This window comes from Nothobranchius furzeri, chromosome 17 (genome assembly GCF_043380555.1).
Source record: "Nothobranchius furzeri strain GRZ-AD chromosome 17, NfurGRZ-RIMD1, whole genome shotgun sequence".
Taxonomy (NCBI): domain Eukaryota; kingdom Metazoa; phylum Chordata; class Actinopteri; order Cyprinodontiformes; family Nothobranchiidae; genus Nothobranchius; species Nothobranchius furzeri.
In genome coordinates this window covers 28180210-28193609 of record NC_091757.1, presented here as the reverse complement: position 1 = coordinate 28193609, position 13400 = coordinate 28180210, and the positions used below count along the sequence as shown (strand labels likewise).

The following is a 13400-nucleotide window of genomic DNA, read 5'->3' as shown; positions in this document are numbered from 1 at the left end:
TCCATTTTCTCCCCTATTTTTAGTCCCTGCTCCATTGAGGTACCTGGCAAGGCTGAGTTGGGCCGGTATCGTGATTCTGGCCGCTGATTGGCTAGGGGCTTCATGGAGCTGGCGTGGGAACAAACCTGCTTTCAGATGGGCTGACTCAAACCACGCTGTACAGAGCTGTTTTAGGCCGAGTAGTGCTCCTGGAAACCACCCTCAGTGTCTACATGAGTGATTCATCACTAAATTGAACAAATCAGCCCCAGCAGCTCCTAGATTTTAGTACTGGGTATGGAATGGAATATGATTTAAAATATAACTCGAGCAAAAGTGTTGTTCTAATCTACAGAACCACCCAGGATAAAAGGCGTAATTTTCCTGTGTTTAAGTTGTCCAGCAACAGTCTTGCAGTCTGTGAAAAGATGAAATATCTTGGACACTTTATCACAGCCAATATGAGCGGCGATGATGATATTTACAGGCAGTGCTGCAAGCTATATGTGCAAGCAAACACCATTGCACGGACTTTCAGCTGTTGTTCCACACCTGTTAAAGTGGCATTACTTAAAGCATACTGCACACCACTATCTACTGCACATCTGGGGTCATTCTATAAAAAGTCGAGCTTGCACAGGTTACAAGTGGCAAACAATGATGCAACGAGAATCCTCCTCAAAATTCCCAGGGGAGGCAGTGCTAGTCAAACGTGTGTTTCTGTGAGCGTGTGCACATTTAAGGCACTTCTAAGAAATTTAATGTTCAAGTTTATGAGACGGCTGGAAGAGTCTTCCAATAGTATTATAGTTGCACTCTCAAATCCCACTGTGAGCTGCTCTCGTTATACGTCTAGGCTGAGAATGCACTGGTTAAAATGTTTGGGTGGATTTATCTCAACTAGTTAGTTTTGTTGTCCCTTACCTCCACTGCAGTTATATCCTGTGATTTTATACAGGCTTTTATTGGTATTAATGTTAATTGGTATCCTTTCTTTTCTTGTATCTTTTTCTTTTATCTGTATGTTTCTTTTAAAATGGACTTCTGTCTGGCAATAAACATATTATAAATCAGCTGCGTTCATGATTTAAAACATGCAGGAAATGTGCTGGAAGCAGACTGCAGCTCCAGGTATGTCCGCTCAATATTTGTTTGAGTCCCAACAGAGCCAACTGCCAGTCTGGAGTTGAAAGTAGAACATTCTGGCCAAAGGGGTGCGATGTGTGCTGGGTGGCTGTTCATTAACCCTCTAAAACAGGAGTATTCGATTCCGGTCCTGGAGGGCCGCCCGGTATCCAGCACGTTTTAGTGGTTTCTCTGCTCCAATATGCTTGATTCAGTGGTTTAATCACCTGTGCAGCAGTTCAGGCTCTGCAGAAGCTTAACCCCGTAAATTTCCAGCGCAATGGGGTTTTGTCCCTCGGGCGGGACGCTGGAATGCTAAGGAGTTAATCACCTGCTGGTTGAAATCAGGTGTGTCGAAACGGAGTTAAAACTAAAACGTGCTTGATACCGGCCCTCCAGGCTGGGAACTTCATACCACTGCTGTTAACGGTCACTTTAGCACATACTGGCTCAAGAAAATTTTGAAATATGAAAAAATTTCATATCGTGGCTTTAAAATGTGTGTAGGACTCCGACATAGGGTTCAGACTTTTGGCTGCAACTGTAAACACAATTTTCTGTAATTATTGAATATGGAGTTGATTAAAATACAGCTAAACACGACGTACTAGTGGCATGAGCTGCCCTGTAAGACATCTTTTTAGTGACGTATGACAAACAGCTCTTCATTGTTTAGAGGAATTTAGATTTTTATGATAATTTATGACAAAATTCCTTAAAATGAATAACTGAGCCTAGTTTATCTTTATGTAGATGGTAAAGTGTAGTGAAACAGCGTTAGTCTCAGTCGGCATAAGCAGCAGGGCCCTGCAGGGAATCGAACCCCGTCTCATTACTGAGAGTTCCGTTACCAGAGCCTTTTGCTTTGGGCGACGCGAGACGGTAAAGCAAAACCTGCATCAACACAGCATTTAATGTTGGAACATAAATTCTGTCTTGAAGCAGGGAAAAAGAAACCGTCAGACTAAAAAATTATTTCTAATTAAATTCAATTTAGTATTTTATAAACGTTTTACAGATTTAGAGCCTCCTTTGACTTTTATGCTTTTCGTTAACTTCTCGTTCTTTTACGATGTTTATCCGTTCTTTAGTCGCGGTCAAACGCATCGTAATTTTGTTCTGCGGTGAATCTTAAAGTTATGTTGAATGTAAATAATCGGAGTCTTTATTGCTTTAATTTAACCGCACAGTAACTTGTTCAAATATTCAAGTTAATTTGAATCATTTACATGTTTAGACTATATTTTATTAGCCTTTAATATTTTAGTATTTATTGTTTAACTTTTTTAAAGAGCTATTTTTAAACGCGTGCACATTTAAACACTAAAACCTTTGTTTGCTCCGTCTGTGTCAGAGCTCTGCTGTTCAGCTCCTTCCTGGTTCCTGCAGGACCACAAAGCCCAGAGAAGCTCAGTCCAGCAGGACGTGAGGACACAAGCAGACACGGAGAGCTCCTCCTAAACCTGGAATCAAACGCTTCTACAGATTATTTAGAACAGTTTCTTGTGACAGAACAGTTAGTGAAACAGAAAGGACATGATGAAGATGATGTTATCGTCCTCGTCTTTCATACGGATCAAAGATCACCATCAGCTTACGCTCATGTCACCAAGTAAACGTCCCATTCCTCACTAAGACCTGCTCTATCTGCTCTACCAGATTATCAGAAGCATCACTGTAGTTGTAGTTTAGCCTCCATCTTCCTGCCCTCCTTGGTCTCTTGTTTATCTTCTACCACCTCTCACCATCCATCTCAGGTGGGATCTTGTTTGCTCCGATGGCCTCTTGTGTTCCAGGCTTTCATCTTTTAGTGAACGTTAGAATATCATATACTAATATATATGTATGTGCGTGTGTGTGTGTGTGTGTGACCCTAAGCCAGACTGCCTGCTCCATCAGATGAAAAGGAAATCCTCTCAAGACCCAAATAAAATAGAAGATTTAGCAACCAGACACAGAAGCCCAGGTGAAACCATCCACATCAGCATCTCCAGTTCTACCAGCTCTAAAAACACACTTCTTAAATAATAAAACACTAAACTCAGCCAACGGATGAAGACGTTCTGGTGCCAGATGCTACCTAAGACATCACCAGTTCAGCTGACTTGATAAAACACTTGGTGACTAAAACAAACATCTGGTGACCTGGTAAAAAACAGTCCTGGTGCAACAAGCTACCTGAGACAAACATTTCCAGTCAACCAGTTCAAGAAAGAAAGAAAGAAATGATATTCAGTGGCGCTGCACTGGAAAAAAAAAATCTCTAGTCCGAGTCGGAGTCGTCCCATCTTGGTCTCTTCAGTGGGATGTACGGGAAGCGCTCTCCAGTCCTCTTCTGGCTGGATCCAAGGGCCGAGGTAGAAGGAGTGGGTTCTTCTACATCCTGGACCTCTTCAGCGCTCCCGTGGGCAGGCCTGGGATCTTCTGGAAGCTCTTCCGGCGGGGCCGGAGGAGCTACCGCCAGCGAGAAGTCTTCTAGTGGTGGAAGCTGCTGGACTTCATCTCTATCCAGAACTGAGCTACCATAACCAGAGTCCACACTAGAAGCCATAAAACCTTTTAAAGCTGACCACAGACCCTCAATAGCACGCTTTGCCTCCAACTCCTCATCCCTACTCAGACCCTCAAAAGCACGCTTTGCCTCCAACTCCTCATCCCTACTCAGACCCTCAATAGCACGCTTTGCCTCCAACTCCTCATCCCTACTCAGACTCTCAATAGCACGCTTTGCCTCCAACTCCTCATCCCTACTCAGACCCTCAAAAGCAAACTCTGCCTCTACTGGAGGAGCCTGACCATGACCCACAAACACCACATCATCATCACTACTCAGACCCTCAGTAGCACGCTCTGCCTCCAACTCCTCAGCCCTTCTCAGACCCTCAATAGCACGCTCTAACTCCAACTCATCCTCCCTACTCAGACCCTCAATAGCACGCTCTAACTCCAACTCGTCATCCCTTCTCAGACCCTCAGTAGCACGCTCTAACTCCAACTCCTCAGCCCTTCTCAGACCCTCAGTAGCACGCTCTAACTCCAACTCCTCATCCCTTCTCAGACCCTCAGTAGCACGCTCTAACTCCAACTCCTCAGCCCTTCTCAGACCCTCAGTAGCACGCTCTAACTCCAACTCCTCAGCCCTTCTCAGACCCTCAATAGCACGCTCTAACTCCAACTTGTCATCCCTTCTCAGACCCTCAATAGCACGCTCTGCCTCTACTGTAGGAGCCTGACCATGACCCACAAACACCACATCATCATCAGGAATGTGAAGGGCTGGGTACCTACCTTCATCTTCATCGAGAATCCGGATGACCTCAGGGGCCCCTGCAGTCGCGGGACGCTCCACGATGAAGATGCCTGTGAGGACAAAACAAGACACATTAAATCCACTTGTGTCATAAAACAGTTATGAAAAAGCTACAATGACTTGTTTACAATACAAGAGATGTGTGTCTGCATCTGCATGTGTGCACAAGACACACTTTACTAATCTGGTTGTTTTTGGGGTTTAACAGGTTAAAACCGAGTTCTGCTTTTACTGAAAAAGTTTCCATTTTTAATTTGTGATTGTTTATTATTTATGTTTCATGTTTATAGCTGATGCATTTCTAAAAAGATGTAATGTTTTACAGCTTGTAGACGCAACACTGCTCAAATAAAGTTGTTTTAAAATGGGCTCTATAAAAATAAACAGAAGACTCGTTAAACTGGTGAAAAGTGTTTAAAATATATTCAAACGGCAGAAATGCATTTATAAACCTGAGAACCAACTCAGAGAACACATCAAACTTTCTACTTGGATAAAACTGATGAAGTCCTTAAAGATCAAAGGTCTCTAGTTCACTCAGATTTATGGAAACAACTCATGTTCACCGATGCTAACAGGCTGAAGCTAAAGCTAGCTGTACGTTCTAGCATGTTCTACGTCATGACGTTTCATACCTGGTTCGTCCGTTGCTATGGTCACGAAAACATGTTTTTGTTTGAAGCATTCTTTTTTAGAATCGTACATGTCATTTTATTAGTTTTAAAATTTTCGATGTAAAATTGAACTAAATGGGTTTGCTGAAACCAAATTAGTGGTTTTCTTCTAACGATTCTCTCTAGTCTGATATAGTCATCCCACCGACCTGCTGGGACCCTCAAGATGCTGAGGCTGTGTGATGAGGTTGAGTCACAGGTCGGTGCTAATGTGAGAAACCTTTTGTCTCTATCCCGCTAAAAGAACCACATATTCAGCTTTTATTTTGCTTGCCCAGCTGACAAAAACCAACAGGCGCTCCTCGCGCTCACTCTCACCTCGCTGCTGTCCATCCTCTTTTATATCAATAATACAAAAGAAACCGACATGCCACAACAAAACTAGTAAAAACATTTGATGTGTTCAACTGTTCCAGGGGAATTTGAGCCTCACTTGTCCACAGAAAACATGTTTCACCTCCATAAAACACCAAATGTCGTCTTCCGCCGGCCGTGTCCGGGTCGCGAGGGCAGCATCCCAACTAGTTCCACACCGTCCTCTCTCCGGCCACCTCCACCAGCTCCTCTGGCAGGACCCCAAGGCGTTCCTGGGCCAGTTCGGATATGTACTTTCTCCAACGTGTCCTGGGTCGTCCAGGGGGCCTCCTGCCAGCAGGACATGCCCAACTCCTCACCAGGGAGGCGTCCAGGAGGCATTCTAACAAGATGCCCAAACCACCTCAACTGACTCCTAGATATGGAGGAGCAGCGGCTCTATTCCGAGTCTCGACCGAATGTCCGAGCTCCGCACCCTATCCCTAAGGCTGACCCAGCCACCCCGCGGAGAAAACTCATTTCGGACGCTCTTGCTGGGGAGGTTCGCAGCCGAGTGCGAAGAGGCTGGGATGAGGATCCTCACCTCCAAGTCTGAGACCATGGTTCTCGATCGGAAAAGAGCGTTTGTCAACTCCAGGTCGGTGGAGAGGTCCTGCCTCAAGTGGAGGAGTTCAAGTATCTCGGGGTCTTGTTCACGAGTAAAACACCAAATGCGATTTTAAAACACACATTCGGTCTTCCAAATACACGAATTTAACATTACAATAATGTTTCAGTAGTTTGTCCTTTAGGAAACATGAAATGATTCAGATGGAGAATTTAATTGATGTTAGCTTACCGTGCTCCTCCCGGAAGGACATCTCCCTGGTAGGTTGGTTCTCGGTCTTCTTCAGCTAGCCACAAACTGCTTCAGCGATTTCTGCTCTGCAGAGGCTCTCCAAGCTCGTCCAAGGACTACTATTGAAGCAAATCTCCAGAGGCTCTCTCGACCAAGTGCTGCTCTAGCGCTCTCGACCAAGTGCTGCTCTAGCGCAAGTTCGAATGAAAGACTTTTAAAATTCCATGAGCTTTTATAGATGAGCAACGTTCTAATTCTATGACGTATACACGCACATGCGTGCAACAGATTCCTAACCTGTCTCTTTGCAGCAGGTGCACCCATAGACTGTTCATACCCGAGGGGTCTCTCAGCCCTCTGGAGGACAGAAGCTATTACTGCAGCTGTTGTTGAACGGTCACTTAGCTAATTATGTAATAGCAGTGAGGACTTTTAGTGCCGTTGTGTTTTTGTAATCTCCAGTTTGAATACATCAGAAGTTTTGTATTCAAACAAAAACATGTTGTTTTCGTGACCATAGCAACGGATGAACCAGGTATGAAACGTCATGACGTAGAACGTACAGCTAGCTTTAGCTTCAGCCTGTTAGCATCGGTGAACATGAGTTGTTTCCATAAATCTGAGTGAACTAGAGACCTTTGATCTTTAAGGACTTCACCTGTTTTATCCAAGTAGAAAGTTTGATGTGTTCTCTGAGTTGGTTCTCAGGTTTATAAATGCATTTCTGCCGTTTGAATATATTTTAAACACTTTTCACCAGTTTAATGAGTCTTCTGTTTATTTTTATAGAGCCCATTTTAAAACAACTTTATTTGAGCAGTGTTGCGTCTACAAGCTGTAAAACATTACATCTTTTTAGAAATGCATCAGCTATAAACATGAAACATAAATAATAAACAATCACATGAATTAAAAATGGAAACTTTTTCAGTAAAAGCAGAACTCGGTTTTAACCTGTTAAACCCCAAAACAACCAGATTAGTAAAGTGTGTCTTGTGCACACATGCAGATGCAGACACACATCTCTTGTATTGTAAACAAGTCATTGTAGCTTTTTCATAACTGTTTTATGACACAAGTGGATTTAATGTGTCTTGTTTTGTCCTCACAGGCATCTTCATCGTGGAGCGTCCCGCGACTGCAGGGGCCCCTGAGGTCATCCGAATTCTCGATGAAGATGAAGGTAGGTACCCAGCCCTTCACATTCCTGATGATGATGTGGTGTTTGTGGGTCATGGTCAGGCTCCTCCAGTAGAGGCAGAGCGTGCTATTGAGGGTCTGTGGTCAGCTTTAAAAGGTTTTATGGCTTCTAGTGTGTACTCTGGTTATGGTAGCTCAGTTCTGGATAGAGATGAAGTCCAGCAGCTTCCACCACTAGAAGACTTCTCGCTGGCGGTAGCTCCTCCGGCCCCGCCGGAAGAGCTTCCAGAAGATCCCAGGCCTGCCCACGGGAGCGCTGAAGAGGTCCAGGATGTAGAAGAACCCACTCCTTCTACCTCGGTCCTTGGATCCAGCCAGAAGAGGACTGGAGAGCGCTTCCCGTACATCCCACTGAAGAGACCAAGATGGGACGACTCCGACTCGGACTAGAGATTTTTTTTTTCCAGTGCAGCGCCACTGAATATCATTTCTTTCTTTCTTTCTTGAACTGGTTGACTGGAAATGTTTGTCTCAGGTGGCTTGTTGCACCAGGACTGTTTTTTACCAGGTCACCAGATGTTTGTTTTAGTCACCAAGTGTTTTATCAAGTCAGCTGAACTGGTGATGTCTTAGGTAGCATCTGGCACCAGGACGTCTTCATCCGTTGGCTGAGTTTAGTGTTTTATTATTTAAGAAGTGTGTTTTTAGAGCTGGTAGAACTGGAGATGCTGATGTGGACGGTTTCACCTGGGCTTCTGTGTCTGGTTGCTAAATCTTCTATTTTATTTGGGTCCTGAGAGGATTTCCTTTTCATCTGATGGAGCAGGCAGTCTGGCTTAGCATCATACACACACACACACACACACACACACACACACACACACACACACACACACACACACACACACACACACACACACGCACATACATATATATTAGTATATGATATTCTAACGTTCACTAAAAGATGAAAGCCTGGAACACAAGAGGCCATCGGAGCAAACAAGATCCCACCTGAGATGGATGGTGAGAGGTGGTAGAAGATAAACAAGAGACCAAGGAGGGCAGGAAGATGGAGGCTAAACTACAACTACAGTGATGCTTCTGATAATCTGGTAGAGCAGATAGAGCAGGTCTTAGTGAGGAATGGGACGTTTACTTGGTGACATGAGCGTAAGCTGATGGTGATCTTTGATCCGTATGAAAGACGAGGACGATAACATCATCTTCATCATGTCCTTTCTGTTTCACTAACTGTTCTGTCACAAGAAACTGTTCTAAATAATCTGTAGAAGCGTTTGATTCCAGGTTTAGGAGGAGCTCTCCGTGTCTGTTTGTGTCCTCACGTCCTGCTGGACTGAGCTTCTCTGGGCTTTGTGGTCCTGCAGGAACCAGGAAGGACCTGAACAGCAGAGCTCTGACACAGACGGAGCAAACAAAGGTTTTAGTGTTTAAATGTGCACGCGTTTAAAAATAGCTCTTTACAAAAGTTAAACAATAAATACTAAAATATTAAAGGCTAATAAAATATAGTCTAAACATGTAAATGATTCAAATTAACTTGAATATTTGAACAAGTTACTGTGCGGTTAAATTAAAGCAATAAAGACTCCGATTATTTACATTCAACATAACTTTAAGATTCACCGCAGAACAAAAGTACGATGCGTTTGACCGCGACTAAAGAACGGATAAACATCGTAAAAGAACGAGAAGTTAACGAAAAGCATAAAAGTCAAAGGAGGCTCTAAATCTGTAAAACGTTTATAAAATACTAAAATGAATTTAATTAGAAATAATTTTTTAGTCTGACGGTTTCTTTTTTCCTGCTTCAAGACAGAATTTATGTTCCAACATTAAATGCTGTGTTGATGCAGGTTTTGCTTTACCGTCTCGCGTCGCCCAAAGCAAAAGGCTCTGGTAACGGAACTCTCAGTAATGAGACGGGGTTCGATTCCCTGCAGGGCCCTGCTGCTTATGCCGACTGAGACTAATGCTGTTTCACTACACTTTACCATCTACATAAAGATAAACTAGGCTCAGTTATTCATTTTAAGGAATTTTGTCATAAATCATCATAAAAATCTAAATTCCTCTAAACAGTGAAGAGCTGTTTGTCATACGTCACTAAAAAGATGTCTTACAGGGCAGCTCATGCCGCTAGTACGTCGTGTTTAGCTGTATTTTAATCAACTTCATATTCAATAATTACAGAAAATTGTGTTTACAGTTGCAGCCAAAAGTCTGAACCCTATGTCGGAGTCCTACACACATTGTAACTAACGGTTTGACCTAAAATAATAACCTAAATCTATCTGGAACCGCTACCGGTCCATCTGCACTCCAGACGAGTCCCGTTAGCATGACTGCAGCAACACAGCTAACTGTGTTAGCAAGGGGAAAAGTAATTTGGAAAGCCACGACACACTCACACAGATAAGATCTAAAAGAAGAGCCACATATTTAAACAATAGATCCTCCAGAGACCGGTAGAACCTCAGAACCATCCTGGATTACTACAAACACAAGCTAGCGAGCTACTGCAGCATCCCAGTCAGGAGGAATTATTCTGCTGATCTATCGATTAAATTTGTTCTGGAGTTATTTCAATATAAACACACAGCGGTTCAACTGGCAGCACATTGTTTTATCTATAGATTAGTGAATTATATTGGGACGGTATGATGGGGCTAATGGTCAGCTAACAACTCGTCAGCTGAGGGCTACAAGCTTAGAAATGAAATATTCATCTAAAGTAAGCAAACTGAACTGATTTTGGTTCTGAAGATGTTCAGCATTCTCCCTGGAGTCCAGATCAGGCTCACGGGTCTTCTGGCCGTATCCCAGATCTGACCGATCTTGTCATGTTCAAGAAGCCAATGTGAAATGATTTGAGCTTTATGACATGGTGCATTATCCTGCTGTCATGGTCTGCGTCTGCGTCTTCCCTCATGTGTCTCCTGATGTTTCTCCATCCCTCTCTGGATTCTACGGACGCTTCAAACAATGGCTTGGGAGCAGTACTGTTGCAAAAGAATGAAATAAGTGGCAGCCGGTGGCATATGCATCCAGATCTGACTGAGAAACGCTACGCTCAAATAGAAAAAGCAACTTTAGGCTTGGTCTTTGGATGCAGGAAGTTCCATGGCTAGATGTTTGGTTTACCAACATTCATAGCAGAAACGGATCACAAACCTCTCATCACAAATAGGAAGTAGAATCTCAATGACATGTCACCAAGAATACAATGTATGATAGTGATGCTGCAGCGTTTGAACTGATATACATGCTAGGCAAGTTTGCCAGGCATGCCAGGCAAGTTTATTGTACTGGCTGACGCATTGTCTCATGCACCTGCACCAGGTGGTGACAGCAGTATTAGTATGGTGGTGGAGGAAGTCGAAACCAAGCCCCCACAATTCGATTCTGAAAGTGAGGCCAATGCGGAAGTGAAATAAATTGCAGTTCCACCCTCATCCACTAGGGGCTGGTGTCAGAAAATAGCAAATCCTCATTGACTCCCATGTTAAAAATACCATTTCACAGCAGAAATAAACATGTGTACAGCTTGGTTTTTGTCATGGTCCGTGGTGAGCTGTCTGCCTGTAACCTGGTTTTTCTATTCTGAGCTTGTTTCCACAGGTGGGCGTGTCTGAGAGCTCCCAGCTGAAGCTGATCTCCTCATCAAGGCCAGGGGATTTAAGGAGCAGTGTGACGCTTCACCATGCCAGATGATTTACGCAGTTTGGGTAGCTCTAGCCACTAACCAGACCTTGACATTTTTGCATTTGTACTCGTGATAACCTGTCGTCTGAAAACCCCTTTATGCCCTCTCCTGCTTTTTTCCCAGGTTCCTCTTAACGTCCTCAGCCTCTCCAGAACAAACCCGGATCACAACCTACCTGACACACTGCTCCATCCTCTGACCGCCCGCTCTCAGCCGCTCACCTACCACATCCATCTCAGCTCCTACACCTCTGGACAAACCAACCATCCTTCTTGGATATCCTCAGCTCACCCGGATCCGACAACCCTCCCGGTGCATTTAGTGCTGCCAAGAAACAGTAAGACCAGTCTCCAGTTAAGTTTCCGTCTGTTTCCATTAGTTCACTCTGTCTCCCTCCTTAGAAACCTCTCCCTGGAGCCCTGCTGCCAGTCCTGCATCTCGTCGAGTCCCGAACCTCCGTTGCTCATTATTTCCAAAAATAAACCCTTTTACTTACCTTCCTGGTTTCCGTGTGTGATTCTGCATGTCGTGGGTCAAGAAACTGCCTCCGACCATGACAGGTTTTTGGTTTAAATCATCTAGTTTACACTCAATGACAACTCTGAGGGGGGTGAATTTTTTTTCACTCTTCTGTTTAAGTGTATTAAAAGCCTAAAATTCTGTACACTGTAAATCCTCTAATACAGGCCCGGGCCTGTATTTGACTCAAGCTCATCAAGCTCCAGGCCTTTATTGGACGGAGGACCAGAATTAGAGGCAGGCCTCAATTTCTATTTGAGCAAAATGAACTAATGGTTCGCTGGAGTTTTTGACAATTAAAATTGCGCCCACATTTTCAAAGTTAAACATTTCTTTTAACAACGGTAGTTTCTGCTTCAGCCATACCCCCCACCCCCCGCGCAGTGGCCGCAAACTCACTGATGCGCCTGCAGCCTCTCAGAGTTCCTGCTGCTCTAAACATTAAAATAATTATTTCATTTTCTGTTCCTCACTTATGATTACCTTCAATGGTGTCTGTTTGTTGCAACCACCAGGTACAAAAACTAACTTGTTTATATTTGACTATTTTTCTGTCCTGTATCTGTTATCTTCCTGCATCTCCACTCAATCCTAAAGAAAAACTGCTACCTGCCTTCATATATATTCACCTTATGAGTTATCTTTGAACTGCAGTTCTAAAAGATCTACCTACCGCAAAAACAACGGGGTGCGCGCTGCTCGCCGGCCGCACCGGTGCGTCACTGGAGGACAACAGCGAAAAGCATTAGGCGCAAATGAAAGAATAAAAGACAGAAAACAAAAGAAATGAGCCGACATGAACGATCACGTGTTAAATTAGTTTTTGAGGTGGCGACACCTAATTTGATAATGTTACTGTGGCCGTGCTCAGGACGCAGATGTCTGGAGCGCGTCAACAGAGCTTTGCATGCGCAAGCTGGTTAAGGTTAGGATGGGGGTGAGGGGAAGGTTAAATTGCAAGAGGGTAAAGGTCACAATTTGGTTAAATGTCCGTTTTACGGCGGGTGTCAGTACCGACGCTCTGGCACAGCGCGTTGCCTCCCGACGCGCAGGAGCTTGTCACCTGCTGACATCAGTCTTCTTTTCCGAGGACTGCATCTTGCCGGTCATTATCACGTGACAGCGACTAGTCAATGACAGGCATAACAAGTCACTATAGAGCGGTGAAGTCATCTAGTGACTAGTTCATATTGCTCCCCAGAGTGTTCTGCAGCATAATCAGCACGTTCTCTTTGAACTTGATATCAAATTTTCGCCTCCTCTTCGTCTCCGCACGGTTAAAGTTACCCTCGCGGTCTATCACTGGCAAATCAAAAGTGAGACGGATGACACAACCGCCACCCTGTGGTACTTGCTTGTTACCACATTCCACCCGGCCACTATAAAAAACCGGTCATTATTCACCTCCGCCGACTCCGACACTGGCCAAAATGTGATACCCGGCCGTCAATTGAATACAGGCCAATATTAGAGGATTTACAGTAATTAATGAGCATCAGACCCACGTGACCGCAGAGCTAGCTCCACGGAAAGGCCTCAGTCTGAGCCTCGGTCTCGCCTGATAACTGTTCCGTCAGTTTCAGTCTCTCAACTTAGACCATTAGTTGTAGCGTTTGTGTATTCTTTTTTGGATATTTTTGTGCAATTGTTGGACAAAATTACTTGCTGTGGCATTAATTGCAATAATAGAGCGTCCAATGAGTCTCCACTTCATTTTTTTCAGTAAGTAAAATTACATTTATGTATTTTAGGTCACTGCCGAGCTGAGCTTAG

At 44.1% G+C, this 13400-nt stretch overlaps 1 protein-coding gene and 1 long non-coding RNA gene across 2 annotated transcripts; one reads left to right on the top strand and one right to left on the bottom strand.

The window, feature by feature from the left end:
• Nucleotides 1-3113: 3113 nt before the first annotated feature.
• On the bottom strand, nt 3114-6686 carry LOC139063702 (uncharacterized). The gene is made up of 2 exons (XM_070546347.1): nt 6242-6686; nt 3114-4464 (listed from the first exon to the last, which is right to left on the bottom strand). Exons 1-2 carry the CDS (start codon nt 6261-6263, stop codon nt 3368-3370), a joined length of 1119 nt encoding a protein of 372 aa, XP_070402448.1. The 5' UTR covers nt 6264-6686; the 3' UTR covers nt 3114-3367.
• Nucleotides 6687-11331: 4645 nt separating this feature from the next.
• Nucleotides 11332-11604, top strand: LOC139063805 (uncharacterized). The gene is made up of 2 exons (XR_011517143.1): nt 11332-11445; nt 11510-11604. It is a non-coding gene; the product is annotated as an uncharacterized lncRNA (long non-coding RNA).
• The last annotated feature ends 1796 nt before the right edge of the window (nt 11605-13400 follow it).